A 26,021-nucleotide genomic window follows, 5' to 3' on the forward strand; every position below is an offset into this window, starting at 1 on the left:
TGAACATGATGTGTGGTTGCAACAGTAAATGTGTGATTGAGTACCTTCTTCTGGATTTTGGAGCAGCGTAAGTCTTTAAACTGCCTCGCCCTGGCTTCAGCCTCTGTGACATTCCCACCTTGATTAATCAAACAGCATATGACACCGTATCAGTCAGGCAGTAAGTGTGTAAGTACAACAAAGCAGAAATAATGTGACACAAACTGTTGACGATGATTTGCATTGGGTGCTCAGAGGTGAATGTGGTAGTAAGGATGTTTTGTCCCCAGATAAACCGGCCGTATTCCAGCTGCCGACACTGCCATCACTGGGCCATTATCAAAAATGACCTGGCCCAGCACTGGCCCAAAGTCAGCATGCTGGAAGAAATAAGTTGGGCCACATCTGGTCGCCCAACTCGGTTAAGAATAAATGACGCCCCAGAATCAGGCCAGATAAACTGGCCCCATTTCCGGCTGCCGACACTGCCATCACCAAATGACCTGGCCCAGCATCGGCCCAAAATCAGCAGGCTGGATGAAATAACTCAGGCCCTTCCAGTTGCCTGACTTGGATGAGACCTGGGATGAATGACATCCCAAATTCAGGCCAAATAAACCGGCCCTATTTCCAGCTGTTGACACTGTCGTCACTGGTCCTCCTGGAGAAATGACCTGGCCCAGCTGTGGCCCAAAACCAACACCCTGGATGAAATAAGTCGGTTGCCAGACTCCGGTGAGACTCAGGATAAATGAAGCCCCAGAATCAGTTTAAATAAACTGGCCTGATTCACAGCTGCCGACACTTCCATTAAAAATCAAAAATGACCTGGCCCAGGGGCGGCACGGTGGTGTGGTGGTTAGCACTCTCGCCTCACAGCAAGAGGGTTGCCGGTTCGATCCCGGGCGTGGGAGCCCTTCTGTGTGGAGTTTGCATGTTCTCCCCGTGTCAGCGTGGGTTCTCTCCGGGCACTCCGGCTTCCTCCCACAGTCCAAAGACATGCAGATTGGGAACTAGGTTAATTGATAACTCTAAATTGTCCGTAGGTGTGAATGTGAGTGTGAATGGTTGTTTGTCTCTATGTGTCAGCCCTGCGATAGTCTGGCAACCTGTCCAGGGTGTACCCTGCCTCTCGCCCAATGTAGCTGGGATAGGCTCCAGCCCCCCCGCGACCCTCAAGAGGATGAAGCGGTTAGAAGAAGACCTGGCCCAGGGTTGGCCCAAAATCAACAAGTCGGGCTGCATCTGTATGCCCACCTTGGCTAAGACTCAGGATAAATGACACCCCAGAATCAGGCCGGATACACTTGCCCAATTCCAGCTGCCAACACTGGTCCGCCTTAAAAAAGACTAAGTTGGCCCAAAACAACCTGCTGAATGAAATAAGTCGAGCCACATCCAGTTGCTCAACTCAGGTGTGACTTGGGATGAATGAGGCCCCAGAATCAGGCCAAATAAACTGGCCTGATATCAAACTGCTGACACTGCCGTCATTGGGCCGCCTTTGAAAACCAAACCCAATAGAATAAATTAGTCAGGCCGTGTCCGTATACCTGACTCGACTAAAACTCAGGATAAATGACGTCCCAGAATCAGACCAGATAAACTGACCCGATTTCCAGCTGCTGACACTGCCATCCCTGGGCCATTATCAAAAATGACCTGGCCAAATATGAAATAAGTTGGGCCATATCGGTTTGCCCAGTCGGGCAAGCCGACATGGCCCAACCTCGGGCCAGATAAAATGGTCCAATTCTGGCTGCCAACACTGCCATCACTGCACCATTAAATAATGACCTGGCCCAGCATCAGGCCAAAATCAACATGCTGGAGAAAATAAGTCAGGCTGCATCTGTATGCCCGACTTGGCTGAGACTCCGAATAAATGACGCCCCAGAATCAGGCTGAATAAACCGGCTCAATTCTGGCTGCTGACACTGCTGTGACTGTGGTGTGTTGGCTTACCCAGCGTCTCTGGTGTCAGGTGCACGGCGGTGGGTCTGTTCGCCTCTTTCCATTTCTGAAAAGTCTCCTCACCTTTCTGAGCAACTGCAGCAACACAAACCTTCATTACTTGGGAAATAAAGTTCAGCAAAACCTAAACAATATAACAATACAGGTAGCATATTCGAAAGCAGTATATTCAGCCTACTCATTTGGGTCTCTCGTCGGCGAGCTTCGTTTGGTGGGATCATGTGGTATCCACTGGAGCTGAGGACGGAGACAGAAAGTGCTTGTTAGTGATTTAACAGAGTAAAGTAAACTATTTCAAATGAGTATCAAAACTGTCAAAAGTTAAAATGCCTGGATTATATTTGTTGTCTTGTATTTCTTAATCAGATATTTATTTGGAGCAGGTCCTCGTCTACAGAGCTTGCCATGTTGCACTGCCTTGTTTCTACGGTAGCTCTGAATGGACAAACCAAACACTGACTCTATATAGAGACATTCAAGTTTTTTTGTATCGGCCACTGATGTTAGTAGCCTCTCCGCGATGAGAGGTCAGAAAAACACTTTCTGAATGTGAACCTCTTTTATTCAGTGTTTTTCCGGTTCAAGTTTCAGCTGCTTGCAGTCTGCAGTCCTCACCTCTAGACGCCACCAAAGCTCCCTAAATCTTACACACTGTTCCTTTAAGGCAACATCTTTTTGGTTCCTGACGACAGGGTTTTTTTCTGCTCAGGTCATTGTTATGACATGTGTTTCTTTTAAGATTAAGAATTTATTTACCTATCCGTATACAAAGCTGATAAAATCAACACCTTGTGCAGCCAAAACATTAAAATGCTGCTGTCATGGATCAAAAATAATCCAAGTATAATGCTGCATTCAACTGAAATCGGACTCTGAACATAAGTTGTTTAAGCAGCTGTTGTTTATCATGACAAGTATCGTAAACAACAATATCCTAACATGTTATTACTGTTGCTTTAATGTCACAAGTAATGTATTTTTCGATTCCTAATTTATAGTCCAGTCCCTTGTGTATTTTTGTTCAAAGTTTTTGGGGAGTTGATAAACTACATTTTTGGAATTGTTAGAACATGATGAATATGAAAATTAATGTCTGGCTGCAGTGTGTGTGTTTATGGCATCCTGGATGTTTCTGTCAATCCATGGTCTTTGGTTGTGGAATGATTCAACTGTAGTTTTGGGTGCAGTTGCTTCTGCTGTTTCACAAATGAAATCCACCGCAGACTGTGAATTCACTGGTGACATCGATGGAGGTGTCCTGGAACGTCCTCTGTGCTCTGACTGACTCCATCTCTCACGTCACTGGGGGATGTGTTGAAGTATGTGTACATATCTCAACCTCAACAAGACAGCCGCATGGTCGCTCCTCCTGTACACAGGCAGTGCTGCTCTGCAATCACCTCTGAATGGTGTAGAGCAGTGATCCAGGGTGTTTATTCTCCTTGTAGCACAGGGCGAGCAGGAACAGGACAGCATCTCATATTCATGTTGTCATACCAGTCCTTATTTACCATTAAGCACACACCTCCTCCCTTCCTCTCGCCAGAGTCTGGAACTGAACTGACGACTGTTTAATAACTTATTGTATTTAACATTAGATTGGTATCAGCCAGTGGTTAACACTAGCCACACAGGTAATCTTTGCTGTTGTTTTACTAAAGCCAGCTGCTAACGCTACCTATCTAGTTGCCAAGTGTAGTAATAAGAGGTACAGTAACAAAAATACAGCGATTATTTGCCTCATACAACACACATTATAGGCAGGCGCAGCACCAGATTCAATTCTTAATGACAGGAAATGGCCCCATTTGTTTCTTTGGCTTGAAAACTGTGTAATTAACTTATAAACTCAGAACCCATTTGATGTATCATTAGGGACCCAGCTAAAAACAGGGTGGTCGCCATTTTAAAAGTCCAAGATGGCCACCACAGAGACTTGGGGAAAAAATGGAAACATTGGTTTGGGGGCTTGTCAGACTCTAAACTTTCCAAAAATGTATAGTTTATAAACTCAGAGTATTCAGATTATTGTTGTTCTTGTAGCCTCTAATTATTAAAATGAGTCCTGTGTTTTCCTTTTTTTGTTCCGTTCATTAACACAGCCAAACGTCTTAAGTCAAAGAGTACACTTAGTTGTTATTTTTCCTTTTGTCTCATTTAAGTAACGCTTGTAGCCCTACGTCACACAAGTTCCTGGGATTTCCGGGAAACAGTGCACGCACCGTTTTCCTCTCGATTGGAGGGTCCAGCTGCAGTTTGGGCGTTCCCGTCATGACACAAGAACGTCCAATGGGGCGTTCCCAATAGCGTTTCATCGACCAATCACGAAGAGTTTCGCAAGGCATACTGGGTATGATGTCATTTCCGCTTCTAATGTTTCCCAGGGAAAGCAAAGTGGTCATACGATTAGAGACTATGTCAGTAAGTAGGCTATTGTTTATTTCGACAACATTAACTTGGATGTATCCTCATTTATACCACTGATATAACTGTCGTGTCGTAATCCTTAATCTTATATGGTATCCGAATCCAATATCAATAATGGCGACAAGCATGGTTCAGTAGCAGCTAATGTCATGCTATCTTATCCATAGCTATTAGCCGTAGCAGCTAGCCAGAAGAAAGCAACATGTTAGACTGTTTGTAGCTGGAAGCTAGAGTTTGCAGCGAAGACTTTGCCAATTATTTTACTGTGTAGTTTACATTACCACAGTACATTGTTAAGTTAGATGTTAACGTGTTAGCCAGCACGGCAAGAGGCATGAAATAGCGGACACGCTGCTTGGCGACACATAGAACATTGGTGGGGGCGTTGCTTCGTTTTGGTGGTAGGTAACTTTGTCTAATATAGGCCTCTACGGGTACATAATTTATAAACGCATCTTGTTTACTAACTTCGTTTTCACGTAGTTAGTTTTTTAACAGAGTTTTAGCTTTCTCACGTGAGGATTCCCTGGATTCAGCAGGTAGTAGCTAGTTCTAACAGGGTGAGAAAAGTAAGTTGAGCTTGGCTAATGTTCTCCGTATTTCTCTAATCTATAGCTACATCTGTCAGTTTTGTGGAGCGGCCACAAGCCCCAGGCCACAAGATGTTCAGAGCAAGGATGCCAATTTCTTCACTGGCCCTTTTGCCCACTTTATAAGGGTGATTACTCAAAAGTGGAAACACATTTACAGTCTCATCTGAAAACAGTGATACAGCATGGAGGTATGTTAACTGATTGCTGATTCATTGGTTTAGATTAATAACCTTTGTGTTGATGATATGAAGAATGTTTTTTACCTTCCTTTCAGAGTTTGTGATGTATACCTGCAAATGGGACTGCAGAAAGGAGTCACACTACCACTGCTGTGCTTGTAGTCTAATGTTTCTGAGGAAAAAACAACTGCTTAGACACCTCAGCACCTACCACTCTCAGCCAGGAGAAGGCCCACCCCACTCTCAGCCAGAAGAATGCCCACCTCACTCTCAGCCAGGAGAAGGCCCACCCCACTCTCAGCCAGGAGAATGCCCACCTCACTCTCAGCCAGGAGAAGGCCCACCTCACTCTCAGCCAGGAGAATGCCCACCCCACTCTCAGCCAGAAGAATGCCCACCTCACTCTCAGCCAGGAGAAGGCCCACCCCACTCTCAGCCAGGAGAAGGCCCACCTCACTCTCAGCCAGGAGAAGGCCCACCCCACTCTCAGCCAGGAGAAGGCCCACCCCACTCTCAGCCAGAAGAATGCCCACCTCACTCTCAGCCAGGAGAAGGCCCGCCGCACTCTCAGCCAGAAGAATGCCCACCACACTCTCAGCCAGAAGAATGCCCACCTCACTCTCAGCCAGGAGATGGCCCACCTCACTCTCAGCCAGAAGGCCCGCCACACTCTCAGCCAGCAGAAGGAGTGTGGGGTGTTTATGCTGATGGTGAGATGCAATATTTTCAGAAATGATGACTGATGACTAGTTTGCAGAACAACTAACACATTTGTATGTCCATTTCAGTACGCAATGTATGCTACCCTCCAAAAGCCATATGATTTCAGTGAGGTGAGTTTTTTCAAATCTCAATCAGATGTGTAGCGTGAAATATAAGGCTTTTAATAATTCAGTCATCCTATCTGGAGGCTACAGTTAACATGAACCAATAGGCCATACACCTAACTTTGTCTGCAGGTACTGTACTTACTGGAGGAGATGGCTACATCTGTAAAAATGTACACTGCCATAGTTCTTATCAATGAGTAAACAGTACTGTAACATGGATTTGTATCAGGCTATGAAGACATTTAAAGCATAACTTTACTTTTCAGGTGGACATGCTCTCTATCAGGAGTTGGTGGTATGGGCAGCTGCTGGAGACCTTTATGCTTGAAAGGTGTTACATACTGCGTCCATATTTTGCTATTTACTTATATTTGGTGCTCATGAAGATGGTAACCGGTATACTGATTGCTCTTTCTTTATTTCTTTCTTTCTTTCTCTCTCTCTAGCCCTGCAGGACTAGCTGGCACAGCCATCTCAATCTCTCCATCTCCCCATCTCAGCCACACCTCCCAATCTCTAAGCAGTGAAAGGTTTTATACATTGTGTCCATATTTTGCTATTTACTTATATTTGGTGCTCATGAAGATGGTAGCCAATATACTGATCTCGCTCTTTCTTTCTTTCTTTCTCTCTAGCGATGCAGAATTAGCTGGCACACTCGTCTCACTCTCTCCATCTCCCCATCTCAGCCACACCTTCCAGTCCTGAAGCTGTCCAGCAGGACCAGCAGGCACACCCATCACAACAGAGGACAGGCCATTCTTACCACCTGACGTCCTTAAGCTTATTATTGAAGAGACACTGAGTATGGACATGGCTATGCTTGGAGTGTTTAACAGAGTTTCAAAAACTTTCCAGGAACTTGCAAAGCCATTCTGCCCCTCTATTTATATTAATGATAGTTTGGCAGGGGACCTCAAACTTAAGAAAGGCAGTCTGATACATATAACGGTTGGAAAAATGTATAAGACTGCAGGCCGTGGCAGTGGCCTTGCACTACGCCTCAAAGGCTTTTCCAAAAGAAGGAATTGGCCTGGCGCACACCTGGTGCTGAGGCACATAGCTTATGGCAGGTATCTGATTGAAGATGTCTGCACTTTGTATTATATTGCCACTAAATGTACATTCTGCACATACTCTGAATGTAAATATACATACTGTATGGGGTGCCGTTTGTAAAGTGTCTCACGCTGAAAATAACATCAACATTTTGCCACATTTAGCTTCAAACAATGTTTAAAAAAGTATTGTTATTTTTTTAACGTCACCTTTTACCACATTTACAGCAATATTTGTTAACTTAGAAATATATTAAATAGTTAAATCTAAATATTAAATGTAGCACCTAAATGTTAAATGTTAAATCTAAATATTAAATCTAAATCTAAATATTAAATCTAAATCTAAATCTAAATGTTAAATCTAAATCTAAATGTTAAATCTAAATATTAAATCTAAATCTAAATGCTAAATCTAAATCTAAATCTAAATGTTAAATCTAAATATTAAATCTAAATCTAAATGCTAAATCTAAATCTAAATCTAAATGTTAAATCTAAATGCTAAATATAAATATAAATATAAATGTTAAATCTAAATATTAAATCTAAATCTAAATCTAAATGTTAAATCTAAATGTTTTGGGTGAAACTAAATATTTAGCTAATATGCAAATTCACACTGCCGGTCACCGGAAGTACCAAAATAAAAGCTCGAGATGGTCAGAATGTGTATAGAATAAAATAACGAATTAAAACCAACTTATCGGGGGAAATGGACACTTGAACATACATTAGCGTGATAATAACTACCTAAAATAACAAGAAACGTGTTTGGAGAAATTTTATTTGATGTGTACTTTGAGTTGTTAGTGTCCCTTCTGAGGGAATCACCTTGTTGTTTACAAATACTTCCGGGTAGAAAACCAGCGGAGTTTAGCTACATATATATATATATATATGCACATCTCACGTTTTTCACGTCACTGTATCACCGTTTAGACTAATCTGGTGTTTGTAAAGCCTATAAACACTATGACTGAACAAACATTACTATCACGGTCTGAAATTAATAACATGGTTATCGTAGATTAGCGGGGCTAAACTCTAAACGGTCCGTGAAGAAAATATTTTTTCCAGCGGATGTCTTAGTTACAACATGATTGAGCTAACTGGAGTAGTTTAATGTCGTATCCGACAACGGGAGGCTTTTAACAGATGACGTCCTGATAGCTTTGCTGCTGCTGCGGCCACTGATGCTTTCTAGACATCGTGATTTCCCAAAACTGAATAAATACCACACATAGCAACACAAAACTGCTTTGCTAGCTCAATCATGTTGTAACTAAGACATCCGCTGGAAAAAAAATATTTTTTTCACGGACCGTTGAAGAGTTAATGAGTCATTACAGACACTGCTAACGGGGCTAAGAACTGACGGTTGTTAGCTTAGCTTAGGTTGTTAATCCCTCCGAAGGGACACTAACAACTCAAAGTACACGTCAAATAAAATTTCTCCAAACACGTTTCTTGTTATTTTAGGTAGTTATTATCACGCTAATGTATGTTCACGTGTCCATTTCCCCCGATAAGTTGGTTTTAATTCGTTATTTGATTCTATAAACAGTCTGACCATCTCGAGCTTTTATTTTGGTATTTCCGGTGACCGGCAGTGTGAATTTGCATATTAGCTAAATATTTAGTTTCACCCAAAACATTTGGATTTAACATTTAGATTTAGATTTAGATTTAATATTTATATTTATATTTATATTTAGCATTTAGATTTAACATTTAGATTTAGATTTAGATTTAATATTTAGATTTAACATTTAACATTTAGGTGCCACATTTAATATTTAGATTTAACTATTTAATATATTTCTAAGTTAACAAATATTGCTGTAAATGTGGTAAAAGGTGACGTTAAAAAAATAACAATACTTTTTTAAACATTGTTTGAAGCTAAATGTGGCAAAATGTTGATGTTATTTACAGCGTGAGACACTTTACAAATGGCACCCCATAATACTGTACATACTGTGCCTACAATGGTAAATGGTAAATTGTTCAGATAACTTACTGCAATTTGTATCATCCAAACCGCCAGTGGGAAAAGTAAGTGAACCCTACTGTCTGAGCCTTCATAAAGTGTACGGTAACTGGATTGGAACTGCACAATGTCCTAAGTGTTATTTTAATGTAGTCATTATTCAATTCAGGCATATTCTTGCACAACTGTATTGCTTTCGGACTGGATCTCCAGACTAGTCCTATACATAAATGTAAGCTTAGACCACTAGATCTTATTTTGAAACTTGGCTAACTAGTTCTATGCTAGAAGAAGAAGAAGGGGGCGTTCCAGTCGGCGAAAACGGGAACCCCCACCAGCGCGAGAACGCCCATTTGTGGCTGCAGTTGTAAGATATTGGACCTCGAATCGCATGAAACGAAAGTGAAAGTTATCAGCTTTAGATTGAAATGATAAACAAGTATGTTTTTACCAGAGACATTTCTGCGGTTTATACTAATGAAATATTACATGAACTATGAAGCTTTGGGCAGGTAATATCCTGTGGTGTGTTTAGTGTGTCATTATAAAGTAACACGACATGTCTGTGCCCAAATATCACGTCAGTCTTTTCTTATTTTAATAAAACTGTAACTGTTACTCACTACTGAGGCTGCCGGGGTGTCGCTTGTGGAGTCCGGCTGTCAGGTGCCTCTCTGAGGGGGTCCTCAGGTGTGGGAGCACCTCCAGGTGTAGCTGATGTGTCTCTGAGTTTCACAGAGTCCCTGCTGGAGTTGAGCTGGTCTCTGGTGTCTCTCTGGTTGTGATAAGGATCCATTATTCTCACAGTGTCCGGCTCAGAGGTGACGACAGACTGACACAAGTTGAGCTGTAACTCAGAGTCCTGGTGTTCTATTCTTAGTGCACTGATGATCAGCTGTTTATTTACTGAGCAGAGTGGGAGGGCTTTGATGCAACAGCGCCATCTGCTGGAGAGACACCAGATGGCGCTGTTGCATTAATTGTCAAAGGTCTAATCTGTCATTTAAGAAGAAGAAGATATACTTTATTAAACCCCCTGTTGTCACACACACACGTACAAACAGGACCTACACTTGCATTAATGGAGAGACATCGGGGCAAGAGGGCTGTTCAAGGAGCCCTGAGCAGTTGGGGGTTCGGTGCCTTGCTTAAAGCACCTTGGCAGTGCCCAGGAGGCGAACTGGCACCTCTCCAGCTACCAGTCCACACTCCATACTTGGTCCAAACAGGGACTTGAACCCAACAGTTCCCAAGTCAAGTCCCTGAGCTACTGCCACCCACAAAAATGAGATGGAGCAGTGGTTCTCAACCAGGGGTCAGGGGACCCCCAGGGGTCCTTTGGGAAAATTCGGGGGCCCCCACAAAATGGGAATGGATATTGTCGCTATTTAATTTACTGTAGAATTAATCATAACAGTAACCCTTTTTAAATGGAAGTTGTGCAAATTTACAGGAAAGCCCAATCAGTCTTTTTTCAGCATTGGCAGTATAAAAACAAAATCGGGGAGTGCAGCAAAATGCCGCCTACCTACTTTTGTTTATACAGAATGTGCCTTTTTCGGGGCAATGGGGGGCGTGAGCAAGTAACAAAACGTGTAGCTCAGCGTGTGACGTAAACAGTGACGTGGGAGGGAAGCCGCGGCTGGTCAGTCCTTCGGTGATTCTCTCATAAGTCGGCCCGTTCTTCACCATCCCCGTCATCTGACGGTTAATGGCCTCTTCGTTTGCGAGGACAAGGAGGGCGCGCAATTCCTTGTCTCCCCAGTTGCTCATCTTTACAGTGTCTGTCAGGTTTGTGTTTCCCTCTTGCTACTAGCTGCTCGCTAATTCCTGCTATCAGCTGTTTCCTGTTTATCCACCGCCAGTGGCTCGCACGTGCGGCGTCATCAACAGCTCCTCCTGTGGCGGCAGGCCGCCTCGTTCTTTTTAATCCAAAAAGGTTCCGCCAATATGTCTACCCTACGAGGCGGAAAATTTGGCACCTCGGATCAACTTGCCAATCTGGCTCTGTGTGTCTAAACGCTCACAGCTTGCCGGCAAAACGGCCCAACATTTGCCGAAAATCTGGCAGTGTAAACGGGGCTAGTGACTATTCTGATCATAGATTCACTTCGTAAGCTTCAGCTGACAACTATGGAGCTCTAGGGCCACAAAGTTAAGAATAGATCCTGGTAAAGACAAAAGTTAATCCCAAAGCTCTTAAGAGAGCACATAAGGTAAAAAAAAATAAATAAATAAAAAAAAAATCTCTTAGGATCAGAGAGTACAACTTTTGGGAGGAGTTTCTTGAGCATGCGTCTGGCATGGCTGCAGACTCTTGAGTAGTGACAAGAGAATGAAGATGTGTCGCGGCAAGTGAAGTAAATCCAACACTAGGGATTACACCAACTGTTGGACTGTATGTGACCATATGTCAGTTTAAATGGTGCTGATTTAGCATCGGTTGTGTTTGATAAGACCTCTGGTGTCAGCTTTAAATGTGACTACAATTAAACATTGACACTAAAAAAATAAAGTTTAGCACTGTAGCTTTTGGGAGAGACTTGTTAATGTATACTGATATTTTTGGACTGTCTTAGACCATAGGATTGACATGGATGAATTTAGAAAATGGCCATAGTTCCCCTTTAATAATATAACTATAAACTGAATTTGGTCGGTCAAACAAGCTATCTGGATGCACAAAAATGATTCACATATTTCTTCAAAAACTCATTTATTGTGAGTTATCATCTTAACAGGCATAATATTGATTACAAACCAACAGTTGAACAGCAGGATGTAATGGACACAACACACAGACAAAGGAAGGACAAATAAATACACCTCTGAAACAACTGATAAGTGAAATTAATACGAGTATAAAATTTAAAAGCAATGTACTGTGTTTATAAAATGTGTAAGAAGAATAACCGTTCTAAATGCCAGAAATTACCACATTTAAAACTAATCAGTCTACATAACACGTTTTGTGTTTAATTACAGTAAAACTTTTAGTACGCACGGCCTCTCTGTCGCCATGCTGAGGGGTTTCATTAGTTAAAAGCACGCGCTCTTGCTGTGTTTCTGAGCGTGGCACTGAAACATAAAATGGTGGCTGAGGTATTGTTTAAACATTACAAGAATCAACCGATGACTTTGACATGAAACGAATAAGGCAGTGAGGGTCCAGGGGCTCCCTCACACAGATTCTGTCCCCGTCTGCTGCACAGATCACCGACAAATACTGACAACACACACTCACATCTGGGGACCTAGTGCATTTAGGGTAAACAAGGTCACTGAGACATCAGGTCATTCTCCCAGTGTCAGTCCTGGAGGCTGTTAATGTTTCCACTGGCTACCAGTGATGCATTAACAGAACTGACGGCCGACACTCATTCAGGACAAGGCACCCTGCTCAATCAGACCCTGGTTAGGGAATGACTTGGTTTCAGTCAGTAGAGCTCCTGGAGTCGTGGGGACACTCCTCTCTGTTCCAGTGTTGACTCCAGTGGCTGTGTAGATGTCTCTGGGTGCATGTGTTTGACTGTGTGTGTGTGTGTGTGTGTGCTGCTGAGGCTGGGAGGTGAGATCACAGTTTGGGCTGGTTGGCCAGTTTACTCTTCAGGTTCTCTGCCAGCTTGTCCAAGAACTCAAAGGTGTTCAAGTAGTCGGCACGTGTCACACTGCAAACAGGAGGAGAGGAGACAGGACTAAGTAACATTGGCAAGCACTGAGTGTGACTGCTGGGTTTCATTTGCATACATAGCAGTATTAAAGAATGTTTCCATCTGAACCTTGATGAAAAGTAGAATGGTGGGTACAAAGGTGTTTGTGACTTCAAGTTTTCAAGTGACCAATGTTGTTCCAAAGTTGTATAATTGCCTAGAGTTGGTTCGTGTTCTCACGGCAGCATTTACAAGAGGACCAGATCAAATGCCTTGTGTGAGAAAGCTGCTCTTGATTGGTCAGAATTTCCATGTGGGAAAAATCCAGGAAGTAAAGCAAACGTTGAAGAAGAGTACACTTGCAAGATAAATGTGACACTTTCTAATGTCACAATGGAGGGACAACTACGCAGGTTGATTTTAGCGCTGCTCATCGTGGACTATATTGCTGTCATTGTTCATTTTAGTCAAAGCATACAGTTTGAAAACGAGGCAAACGCGGCTCCAACTAGAAAACAATGTTTTGATGCATTGGATGTGCTGAATGTGCATATTAAGGCAGTACAGGAGGAGGTGCACATTAATAATCCTCCAGGACTGCAACATGCTCATGTTTAACCCAAACAATGTGTCATGTGACTGCAGTTGCTTCACATCCAGGTCGGAACACCTTCTCACCACAAACCAACCGCACCAGAGTTCATTTGGAACCGGACTGAGACCACCTCTTCAAGAAGGTCTCAGTCTGGTTGTTTTGGTGCACACCTGAGTGTGATTGCTGTGTTCACACCTGCCCAAACGAACCACACTGAGGGGGCAAATGAACATGAGTTTGACTGAACCGAACCAAACAGGGCAGGTGTGAAAGCAGCCTCAGTGTAGCTTATCTTGGGATAGTTCAACTGTTGGACACAGTCAAACAGTAGCTATCCTGTTAAATATGTCTTCTGAAATTCTCCAACACCGTTACCAGAACATCAAATCTTATCAATACTACTGCCTTATTTAATTCGGCCCCGGGGCCCATTTAATACCAGGTTTCAGTAGCCATCCCTACTCCTGAGAAAAGGAGCACATGGACTATTTCACATATTGGACTGCCTGATATTGTATCATACATGCAGCCAGACTTGAGATAGTGGTACAACAGTGAAATCCTGCAGCGAACATGAATCAAGTCTTATGCCACAGACATCTACAGCTGGAACACTAAAGCACCTGATGCAGACACTTAAACTGAGTGTTAGATAATGAGGAGACTAACTTTGGGAGGCCTTTGATGCAGATGGCCAAATCCTTGGTCATGAAACCAGCCTCGATGGTCTCCACGCAAACGGCCTCGAGAGCCTCAGCGAACACTCGCAGCTCTGTGTTGCTGTCCAGCTTTGCCCGGTGGAGCAGGCCCTGCGTCCACGCAAAGATGGAGGCTGTAGCAAACAAACACCCAGCGTAGGGGCAGGATTTAGTAAATTAATTTATATACAGTGTATTATACACAAGGCATGCAAAATAGATAAAAATTACACTAGTTGAACTTTTGTTTTTGGGGTTATGTTTGAGTAGTAGACTATGCGTCATGTTTTACCGATGGGATTGGTGGAGGTCTCTTTTCCCTGCTGGTGTAGTCTGTAGTGGCGAGTCACTGTGCCGTGGGCGGCCTCAGACTCCACTGTGCGTCCATCAGGACAGATGAGCACACTGGTCATCATACCCAGGGAGCCGTAGCCTGAAACAGAATCACACAAACCACATTACCAACAGAACGTCTTTGTACCAGAAATGGCAAAATCAGCAATCTCTGTTTTGTATTGCAGTACAGTTTGGCAGCGGTCAGACTATTAGGACAGCTTCTACCAACCTTGTGCCACAGAGTCAGACTGCACGTCTCCATCGTAGTTCTTGCAGGCCCAAATGAAGCCTCCCTCAGACTTCATGGCCTGGGCGACCATGTCATCAATCAGACGGTGCTCATACCAGATGCCTTTGGCCTCAAACTGAGCACGGTATTCCCTGGAAACACAAGACGACGGACATTAATTATGACCTATATCTGGTATAAAAGTGTGTGCAACTGTGTGAGAAAGGGTTCATTTGCATGTGTTCACGTGGGTTTTTAAGTTCTTACTTCTCGTAGATCTCCTGGAAGATGTCTTTGAAGCGGCCGTCGTACTTCTTGAGGATGGTGTTCTTGGTGCTGAGATAGAGAGGCCAGGCTTTAGTCAGAGCCATCTGGAAGGAGCTGTGGGCAAAGTCCCTGATGGAGCTGTCTGTATTGTACATGCCCATGGCCACACCACCTGTGCCTGCACACACACAAATATAGTTCATTACATATGCTCTGCAGTAACTTCACATATATTCTCACATATACAGCAGCACACCTTTATGTGTTTGGGTGTGTTTATTAACTGAATATACATGACTGAATAAATGATATCACACTGTTTCTTTCAAACTTGGACAAACACTGAAAAAACACCTTAAAAATAACCCCCTGTTGCTACCAGTCATCATCACTCCGCCTCTCTAATCTGTTTCAGTCAGCTCAGTGTTCAGTGTTGAGTGAGGAACTGAAACAAACAGATAAGCCATATCTTATATTTCCCCATTTACACTGTGAACACAATGGCAAATGTGTTTGTAAAAGCTTTCCTCTGGTGCCAGTCCTGCGTAGTTATATTGACTGACACTCTATCACCCACTCACATTGTGATATTTGACATGTTTTTCATTATAGACAGATGGAAGTACGTCTACACACCTGAGACACGTGGATCTATGATACTGAAAGTACACAGTTAGGATTGTTGGGTATCCTGTCTGAACCCTTTTCGTATGTGAGAGATGGAGGCATGATGGTGCATCGTGCTGTCTGTGGTCTTACCCTGGAACTCATAGATGACATATTTAACTGGCTCTCCATTTGTGGGTGTGTAGGTCATCTCCACTTTCCCGGGCCCAGGCACCACGAAGTCTGTGGCTTTGTACTGTGGGGAGCACATTGAGAAAGACACGATTAATATTGTTAGAACACTGCTGTTTGACCTCATACCGCAAACATGTGACTGGGACAGGTTTTGAAAGGTAATGGTGTCAGATTGGGCTGTGCCAGTGTAAAAAACAGCTAAACACCAGACTGGACCGCTAGGTGTCACACTTGACTCAGCAGCTGCTCCCCAGTGGAACATAATGAGACTGTAAGAGCCCACTTCAGTCCACTTGGTGGCGGTAATGCACCTCTGAGCTGGTTTGCCGACAATTCAATTTAAATTTCCTTCTTCACGATTAAGTTTTCTTTGAGACTGTATTCACAACTCCCTAATACACTCGCAGTATGTACTGATTTGGCTTAAATGTAGCATGTACTATACAGACAAAGGCAACATGTACAGTTCACCCAAAATACCTAGATGTCATACTGATTCTGAAAAAATTTCCAGTCTGCATCAGACCAGTTTGTCGCTTACTGTATCCCACAATGCAAAGCGTTGAAACGGAGGAAACAGGAAAACAGTTTTTACTAATTTAATCTTGTGTAAGGAGAACAAATAACAGTTGTGACTACGCTGAAGCCTATCTGTAATGAACATATATAACTACATTATTCTCACTACTTTTGACAAAGCCATAGGGCCCTATTTAGATGGTCTAAAATGCAAAGCGCCAGGCGTGCAGCGCATGGGCGTGTCCCAGGCACTTGCTAGTTAGACATGGCGGAGAGTCTAAAAGGGTTGGACTTACTCTGTGAATTAGTCATGGGTGTGTTTTGGGCGTATCATTCAATAAGCCAATCAGAGTGTCACCTCTCATTCCCTTTAAAAGAGGCGCGATTGGAGCGCATGGCGGAGAGCTAGTTAGATGGCGGACCTACCAACTGCAAAGAGTGAGTGTTTTACAGCTGAGGAGACGGATCTCCTCGTGCGGGAGGTGAGGGCCCGTCAGAACCAGATCTACAGGGACAGCAGACAGGCACCCAAGCTCCCCGAGGTAAAGCAGGCGTGGGATCACTAATACAAGAAAGATCTTACTAAATATCTGTGGAATATTATTCAAACCTGTTTTCATCATATAACAGAGCACAGCTGTCAGGACTGCCGCGGAGCTCCCCAAGGTGCTGATCCTGCAGCTAGGACCTGTTCAGCGTTTTCTCCCCCACCCACGTTTGTTAATTGTTTTCACATGTTTCCTAGAGCTGTGTTCTGCCTCTTATTTGCATGTGTGTCCTCTCTACACTCAGATAACAATATAATAATATAATATAATGTATAACATGTTACAATAAATGCAATGTGTGGGCTTTGGTTTTCAATCAAAAAAATGATTGATTGGTCAGATAATTTCACAATTTCATTTGTCATTATTACAAATTATGATGCTCATTATTACTGCGATTAGATCATTCTGATTAATGACTGACCATTAAGACGTGTTTCTGATAAATATTTTAATGTGCACAATAATAATACACACATTGTAATCATATTTTTATTTGTTATCTTTTGCATATGTGTGGCTGCTCCGTGTGTGTCTGAGCAGAGTGCACGCGCGTTGTGCACCCGCCTAGAGATGCATATTACTAACTTGTTTAACAGCGAAATACTGCGCCGTTGACTTTAGACCAGGTTTTTGCTGGTCACTGGCGCATTTGCTTTTTACGCCATCTAACTAGCAACGCGCCATGACTGCGCCTGACCACTCGTCATTTTTAGACCAACACACCCAGAGAAGCGCAAGTTCGTTTGCTAGTTAGATGACGAGGGCGCAGGGTGTAAAAATGACAACTGCATCTGCATCTAAATAGCAATGACACTTGCGACATGGATTATGCGCCCTCCGCCGTCCGCTTTAGACCTTCTAACTAGGGCCCATAATGTTTAAGTTAAGCCTGCCAGCTGACCTTTGATATCAGACAGACCACAACAGTAACTTTAGTGAGCTGCCAGTGTGAAAACAACACGATATAAATATTTTTTGTCATGAGGGAAAGGACAGGACACAGAGGCAGTTATCTGCTGGTAAACTGCTGGTGAATCGCTGCTTTTTAGTAGCAGTGGTTTGCTATCAACACTAGCCATGCTACAATCTCGGAACCCATTGGCTATTACTCTGATGACGATAAGCCTTTGGTGGCAACGGCCAATACTTAAGGAGATCTGGTGTAACATGCAGATATATGGCCTCTTATTTGCCCCAGTCTTTTTAGCTAATCTCTTTCCCTGTGGTATGGGAAACTAGAACTTTTCCAATACCAATATCTTGTGCTGTTGACTACAGAGTCCATATACATACACATGTATCTGTTAACAGAGATTAGCCGTGCTATTGTTTACCATTGCTTTGCAAAACCAGAAGCTGTCCAAGCCTGGACAAGGATTGATAAATGGTAAATGGGCCTGCGCTTGTAGAGCGCCTTTCTAGTCTTCCGACCACTCAAAGTGCTTTTTACACTACAAGTCACATTCAGCCATTCACACACTGGTGGCCGAGGCTACCATACAAGTTGCCACATTTTGGGAGCAATTTGGGTTCAGTATCTTGCTCAAGGATACTTTGACATGCAGACTGGAGGTGGCGGAGATTGACCCACCTGCTCTACCTCCTGCAGCACAGTCGCCCAATTCTGCAACATAAATCAATTGAACTGTGTACTGCGTTTGTCAGCAGTATGCAATAGGCAAGAATCACCCCAAAGAACACATGAACTTTCTAGTAAACAAACACAATGTGCATCGTACACGTCTTCACTCCCTCCACCTTTACTGAACTTTGATCTCCTTCATGTTGTCAGCCTCGGTTTGGCATTAAGTTGTACACAGCCTGTCAGACACTTGTGGCTCCGTTAGTTTATTCATAAACAAACAAAGTAGTTTCATCAAGTTGCCATATTGCTCTTTACTAATGCAATACAAGTTGGATTTAGAGCCGTGATTCTGCCGCCACAGCTTACCGATGCCGGTTACTTTTTAATTTGCCAGAAAGTGGCAGATTGACCAATGCCAGTTTAGCCAGTTTGAATCAAATCAAACTGGTTTGCGCTCGAACACCAGACTGGCAAAACCAGAAATCAACCCTGGTGTTAGATCATCATCATAAACACCTCTGCACCACTAGGCGTGTACCTGTAGTGACGTCAGCAGTATACGTATACCTCTGACATGTGTGGGATATTATGTAACTCGCAGCTATTTGACATTTCACCTGCATGACTCAGGAGAGCTCTGTCGACTTTGGCACAGAGCCTAAGGGTTGAACTTGTGATTTAGTTCTGTGGCCTTGCTGCAACTCGTTCAGGCTGTAGAGGTTTGTACATTATGGTCCAAAGGGCAGCTGATGAAATATAATTATTGACTGAGTCTCCTCTGATAACCCTGCAACCTCAACTCACTTTGTCACAGAGGTTTGCTGGAAAAAATTATGCTTCAGTAACAGTAGCACTTTTGTCACTGACAATAAGGGAGTTTGTAGAAGTTTCTCTGCACTTATATAAAGACTCTCACATGGTCCTGCACTTGAAGAGTGATTAAACTCTTCCTCATGTTTGGAAGCTTGAGCTCACTTCAACATGCAATTTTTAAACAGTAAACACTCTTCAGACATCAGCAGAGCACACCGTCCAACTGACCAATAGAGTACCTGATCTCCATGGGCGTGCCTGCCAATGATGATGGGCTTGGTCCAGCCAGGCACCAGGCGAGGGATGTTCTTGCACAGGATGGGCCCTCTGAACACTGTGCCTCCCAGGATGTTACGGATGGTGCCGTTGGGCGAACGCCACATCTGCTTCAGCTTGAACTCCTCCACGCGCTTCTCGTCTGGTGTGATGGTGGCGCACTTGACGCCCACGTTGTAACGGCGGACAGCCTCCGCCGCCTCAACTGTGACCTTGTCGTCTGTTGCATCTCGGTTCTCCATACCGAGGTCATAGCTGTGCAGGGAGAGAGAAAGAGAATAGAGTTTGAATTAGTAGAACCAGAGAAAAAGAATCTATAGCGTCCTGGAAATGTGTTGAAATTTTCTACACCTGTGCCGATACAAGTTATAGAAAAACAAAACTTTTTTCTGTACTTTCAGCCATTTAAACACATTTTAATCTTTTAACAAAACCTACCAAACCACAGGATGTATCAGTGTTACTAAATAACTCTGCCAATGTAAGATGATGTCAAACATTTTAAAAGTTGTCCTGCTTTAGATCTGGAAATGCATGATCTCAGAGTAAATAAATAAGCTTACGAATCTGCCAGATATTCAATGGTAGCTCCTTTTACTTGCCACTTTTAGATGCTCAATACTGCAAACATATTTCGGTCAGTGGTTAAAAAAGTTTTATATTTTGTGCTTCTAAGAATTAGAGTAAGCAGAGATGTAAAGACAAGGAAATGGTATTGTTTGTTGATTTTGAAGAAGGCCCAAAATTAAAGAAATGCATATAGAGCCAGAGTGTGCGACACTTGTCCTCTACAATCAAGGCGAAGAAATGGACCAAACAGACATGGAGACCGTTGATAATCTCCACAGCAGAGGCATGGGACGCCATAAACAAGAGCACTCTGTTTCAAGAAGGGCAGTGATTATTTACGCTTCAGTTGCACAGACACCCTGAAACACAACAAAGCACTAAAAGTGAACATATGCCAATGTTTTAGTTGGCTCCAAGCTAGTCTGTGAACGTTACAGCTGTGATGTGAAACATTATCACTGTGTCAAAAGACAGGGACGACATTAATAAGTAGTGAAAGAGAGACTGCGAGCTCGCCTCCAGCTTGAGGAACAACTCAAATTGCTACCAGGCCCTTTATTCCCTCAACATCTCGGATATTTATATTTCTTGCAAGACCCGGCCCAGTGACAACATCAAGAATAGCCATTAACCTTCTTCCACACTTCCTTCTCAGCACTGCAACTGTGCTCACTCTGTTCTTCTTTTTACGCCTGTTATTTGCCCAAGTGATGTGCACAGCCAGCCAGCAGCGCAGAGACAAAGGAAACAAGGAATCAATTGTGCAATGACGACTGGCCCTTCGCCAACGTAACTAGAAATGTTGCTCCACTTGTTGCACTCATGCAGGAGGAAGCTCACAAACTACTGACAGAAGGAATCATACTTCATGTGAAAACTAGATTAAGGTCAACGTGCTTGTCGTTCCTTGGAAGTATAGCATGCAGTGCTGTATGTGTGTTCCTCTGAACCCAACAGCATTGTTTGAAAGCAGCCACGACCTTTCACCCACTTTCCTCTTCCCCTTCCCCCATGAGCCAACACCAAGCCACAACAAGTCATGGATACATACGTCTGAGCACAGAGAGAGAAAGCTGTACACAAACATATTCAGGTTTAACAAGAGTGTTGTCCTTGTTTGTTATTATATGTTTGTTTGTTTGTTTTGCTGTGTGCCTGTTTAACCTGGAACAAAGTGCATCAAGTCCTCGGACTCTATCCAGAGACCCTGAACAAGCTTTAATCGATATGCACATAATGAGCCTCTTCATATCTGGTATTAACACAAAGCATGGATGATTTAATTGTAAGTGGACAGCTTTATGTCTGTCTGTTCACACCTGGCGTTACAATGCGTCTCCGAATGTGTCCCCAATGACTACTTTGATCGAGTCTCACGTCACCACTTTATATGTACTGCGTTTGCAGGGACAGTTGGTGAGAGTCCGCCCACAGGGCTCACTGTTACTGTATCATCACACGGCTAACATTAAACGACAGAGGTTGCTGGGACTGTTTAAAAGCTGCTGCTGTGTTAGCTTGTGCTAACCAGGCAGACGTTGAACTGACAGTTCTGGAGAAGGTGGCTTAGCACTGCATCTAACCCACGTAATGGCAGAAACAGAAAGTTTTCTTATCCAGCAGGGAGTCGTATAAGCGAGGAGAGTTGTCTCACCTTTAAGCTACTAATGGGGGTGGTAACAGAGCTGAATCAGCATCTGTGTAAAAGGGACAGTCGGCAGAATGGGACCGTGGATGGGACTGGTGTGACATTTTGAGGACATTTTAATGTGTGCAATCCACTCCCTAGCAGCTAACTCTAAGAAGGCCAAAAATGTCTGCAAATTGGGGAGACAATGAGGTCCAGGAGCTCCTTACCCTCCAAGCAGAGGACGAGATCAGCCGCCATATAACAGGGATGATGAATGATTGTTATCATTTAAAAATTGCTGCTGACGCATGTCACACAACACGCAAAAAAAATTGCAAAGATGGTGTAAAGAAGGGATTTAGTAGCGGCCCTGCTGAGCGATCTCTGTGTATAAAAGGCTATTAAAAACGCATTGGGTGCAGTCATGCCGTCCACCTCTGATTACCCAGGACGATGTTCATACCAGGTGTAAACAGGGCCATCCTGTCTGTTTTGTATCTGCAATTACTAGCAAAGTTTACTTTAAGTGTTCTTAAAGCGTCACGTGAGAAACATGTGACACCACTGAGCAGGTCTCAGTGCCAGTGGGTTATTTGTTTCTCCAGTGGCCTGATCAGTGACAGGTCTGCTTATTGAGAAATAATTATTACAACAGCGTAATTATTACACCATATTCAATCAAACATGTGCTTCCCACGCCTGTTGCACAATAAATCATTAACTTATACAATGAAATACAAGAAGTGATGATGAAAATTCTGCGACACATCTGTCAAAGCTATCAGAAAAAGGAAGTTCAAAGTGTCGGCTATCTGTCCGCACTACACAGTATGGAGACATTACGAGGGATGGGAACATCAGGGACTTGAACTTAACATAAAAAGGTCATGGAAATCACGATATAACTCAGAACAAAGTCCATGCAGGAGATAAGAGGAGGAGTGGGGTCAGATGAAGAAATGGATGCTCCCCTCGTTTGGGGTACTGACTGTAAGCGACTGCTATTTACTGGAAAAGGATCTTATCTGTGATCTCTGGTGCCACACTTTAGGAAACAGATTGTTACGTCACCTAGTAACTTGGGAATTTCTCCATAAAAATGTTTAGGAAAAACAACCAATCAGTTAGCAGTATTTGAAGCATCTGTAGACAGAACTACATGTGCTATAATTACAAGGGATTACACACTGTACAGCAACTACTGCTTTGTAGGTGAGATAATAAAACTATCTGAGGAGACCTTTTGTTAAGGACAAGGCTCAGGGTGGGTTCTGATTTATAACAAACCCGAGCACCTTTTCACTGGGTGCTAATCACACACTCCTGATCTCACTCTTCATTGTAGTGGTGGTGCGAGGGTGGGGGTGTGAGGGCAGGATAAACAAGCCAAACTAGAAATCCCAGCACAGCAGGAGCTGTCACCTGATAATCTTTTTTCTCTCTCACCTAGTCGTCACTACTATTGGATGCATGGGTTACCACACTTTATCCTTTCGTCATATAAGGAGCGTATTCAAAGCCACAATGCAAACCCATGAACAGACATTTAATAAACCCAGGTGTACTGGTGACAAAAGCCCCGCACTTTCCATTAATCAGAAACATGAAAAGCAGGAAGTTGGTCTATAGCGCCATTGTGCACACCCTGCCGTCATCATACTTCACCTGTGCAGGTCGAGCTCCAGATACGGGAAGATGAGTTTCTCCTTAATGAGGTCCCAGATGACCCGAGTCATCTCATCTCCCTGCATCTCCACCACAGAGCCAGCCTTGATCTTCTGAGACATCTTTGAGCCTGGTGGTGGACACACGGGACAAACACAGAGACATTTGAGACAATGGTCTTAAAGCAAACAGACTGATCTGCGTGTTTTTTACTGATGTGTAATTATTATATTGCTTTGCTGGTTATTGTACTGATGCTTCTTGTTTGCACTGTCCCCCCTTGCTGCTGTAATGACGCAGATTTCCTACCAGTGGGACTAGTAAAGGATTATCTTCTTCTTAAAAAGAGAGATGGAATAAGGACAGTCAGAGATTGTAGCAGTATTTTATCTAGGTAAAAACATGTACGTTTGATGATAAAGATTTGCTGTTTGACACTGTAAAATCAAATAACTGTCTTTTATTCATTCATTATTCATTTTCTGTGACTGCTATCCTGTTAGGGGTCACAGGCAGGCTGGAGCCTATCCCAGCTGACACTGGGTGAGAGGCAGGGTTCACCCTGGACAGGTCACCAGACTATCACAGGGCTGACACACAGAGACAGACAACCATTCACACTCACATTCACACCTACAGACAATTTAGAGTCACCAAATTGAGGTGCATATCTTCGGACTGTGTGAAAATAGAAGTTATAAAATAAAATAGAAATGTGTATTATGACACAGTGTTTAACACTAGTATTTCAGATATTAAGAATAAAAATATGTTCACTGTGCAATCTGTAAGTGTGTACAAACATGTGTACTACTATGTTACATTCAGAAATATAAAACATGTATTGTGCTGTAATGGTCACTACAATAGAATAAAAACAAGAATAGGATAAACATGGGAAATATGTACAGTTGTGTGCATTGTATGTTGATTAAGTGTACACGTTCAAGAGGTGCTTGTGAGAATAAAGTCTAATTATATATTAACTTGTTCAGAGATTTAACAAAAAACCTAGTTACAGATGAATCAGTCATTTAAATGTCTGACACTGACACCACAGACAAGAAAAGCTCCTCTCCACTTGACACTACAGTTTTCTGAATGAATGAATCCATTCAAAGCATGAAGCAGACGTAGCCAGGCCATGACTCAGCATTTATCTGCTCCACCTGATTTACTCTTTATACACCCATGGATTTACCAACTCCATAATCCTCTTAAGTCTGTCAAAGTGAGCAACAAAACCCTGCAGCATATGGGTAACCAAACTTAATCCAGGCTGCATTGTGTCTCCAGCTTTTTGCTCATATTTAACATGTTCATGAAGGTGTGTGTGATATGATGTAGCTTCCTGTGTGTGTGTGTGTGTGTGTGTGTGTGTGTGTGTGTGCATGCGTGGTCACTTGATCATTAAATAAGCTTTACAAAAGGTAGATTTCTGTGTTTTAAAAGGGGGGCATAAAAGTTACATAAGGTTGACAGGCTGATGATCGCATGATGGGGAGGAGACTGCAGAGACAGCCATAGGCAGACTGTGTGCAGGCCACACCAGGAATGCAGACCGTTAACATCGCGTTAACCGCACAGTTTGGGTATTAAACGTTAATGTTACTACTAAATAACAGGAGGAAACATGAAGGAGATGTTGAGACAGGCCTCACACACCATCTGAGAGCCAGGCAGCCGACTTCAGTTCACTAAAGACCCCCAAAAAGTGGCATTTGGTTGAAGCCAGTTCACTGAAAACACGGATAATAAACCATATCAGCTTAATTTTTGTGTCCAGCTGTATCTAGCCTGCTGTGGCTAAGCTACGTGTCAGGACAAGGAGCTAAGAGTCGAGTACACTTCCTTGTAACACTGCTGCCTGTTATATAGCTACTACTTCGTTCTTCAGGAGGAACAATGTCGTAACACATAACAAAGACCTACCTTGGTTGGTTTAAAGGTCCGCGACACAGTCAGAGACAGATGAGGGGGCGGTATGATCCCAGACAGCAGGGAACTGGACTGAAAGAGGCTCAGAAGGAGCGAGCAGCTGCAGGTACCCGGCTTCCACGTCCCGTCCTAACTGACAAGACACTGGCCAATCAGAGAAGACAGCCAAACCTAGCCGCCAATCAGAGAAGCCCACACAGCTGGAGGGGGCGTGACTTGGGTGGGCGAGTCTGTAAACGTGGCGCGCTGATTGGTCAGAGATAAGATGAGCTCTTCCGCATCTTAAACTGGTCTTAAATAACAATTGATTAAATCTCAGCGATTCTTACTTAAAAATGATCGTTGTCATCCCTTTCTCACTATTATAAAACACTTTATTTAATGGTTTATTTAAATGTAACCTTAATTTAATTTACCATGTAATTATCAATTATAACCTTCAGCATTTCATATTTGACCTTCTGTGCCTTTTCTGTTTTATATTTTCCAGCATTCATTATTCCTTATTTAACAAAGTCTTTACATTTTACTTTTAAGCACCCTTTACTATAAATAAATAAATAAATAAATAATAGATAAGCAGAAACAGTGCACACAAGAGGGCTTAAGTGCTTCTTTTTTAACTTTAGTCTTCATTTGAAATGTTACAAACAAAGTGTTTTGCCCATGGCTTCATAAGCTGGGCAAAATGCGTTATTTGTAACATTTCAAATTAAGACTAAATTACTTGAAGAAGCATTTCAGCCCTCTAGTGTGCCGTATATCAGTCTGATGTCTCCTGCCATCACCTGCACCAAGTTGTAAGGACTTACAGCGCTGTGCACAGGGCATGTGCTTTTAAATAAATTAATAAATATGAATACCT

The 26,021-nt window shown here is 43.0% G+C and overlaps 2 protein-coding genes across 5 annotated transcripts in view; both read right to left on the reverse strand.

Moving 5' to 3' along the window:
- epsti1 (epithelial stromal interaction 1) overlaps positions 1-9,923 on the reverse strand; it is a 29,639-nt gene extending 19,716 nt beyond the window's left edge. Inside the window, exons 1-6 of one of the 4 annotated variants that reach the window (XM_049593971.1) lie at positions 9,657-9,918; positions 5,794-5,856; positions 5,470-5,496; positions 2,132-2,190; positions 1,945-2,028; positions 45-118 (exon numbers count right to left, since the gene is read on the reverse strand). In XM_049593971.1, the coding sequence (XP_049449928.1) occupies positions 45-118; positions 1,945-2,028; positions 2,132-2,190; positions 5,470-5,496; positions 5,794-5,856; positions 9,657-9,829 (480 nt within the window). In that variant the 5' untranslated portion in view covers positions 9,830-9,918. Of the gene's footprint in view, positions 1-44; positions 119-1,944; positions 2,029-2,131; positions 2,191-5,469; positions 5,497-5,685; positions 5,857-9,656 lie in introns of all 4 variants that reach the window. The other 3 variants (XM_049593970.1, XM_049593973.1, XM_049593972.1) reach the window with 3 other exon arrangements.
- A 1,809-nt stretch (positions 9,924-11,732) lies between these two features.
- Positions 11,733-25,288, reverse strand: idh1 (isocitrate dehydrogenase (NADP(+)) 1). Its single transcript, XM_049593969.1, has 9 exons — positions 25,151-25,288; positions 23,219-23,348; positions 19,317-19,608; positions 15,568-15,670; positions 14,809-14,986; positions 14,542-14,693; positions 14,269-14,409; positions 13,948-14,110; positions 11,733-12,701 (listed from the first exon to the last, which is right to left on the reverse strand). The coding sequence occupies exons 2-9, from the start codon at positions 23,338-23,340 to the stop codon at positions 12,608-12,610; spliced, it is 1,245 nt and encodes a 414-aa protein (XP_049449926.1). The 5' UTR covers positions 23,341-23,348; positions 25,151-25,288; the 3' UTR covers positions 11,733-12,607.
- Between the last annotated feature and the right edge of the window lie 733 nt (positions 25,289-26,021).

The sequence above is a fragment of the Epinephelus fuscoguttatus genome, linkage group LG13 (assembly GCF_011397635.1).
Source record: "Epinephelus fuscoguttatus linkage group LG13, E.fuscoguttatus.final_Chr_v1".
In the NCBI taxonomy this organism is placed as follows: Eukaryota; Metazoa; Chordata; class Actinopteri; order Perciformes; family Serranidae; genus Epinephelus; species Epinephelus fuscoguttatus.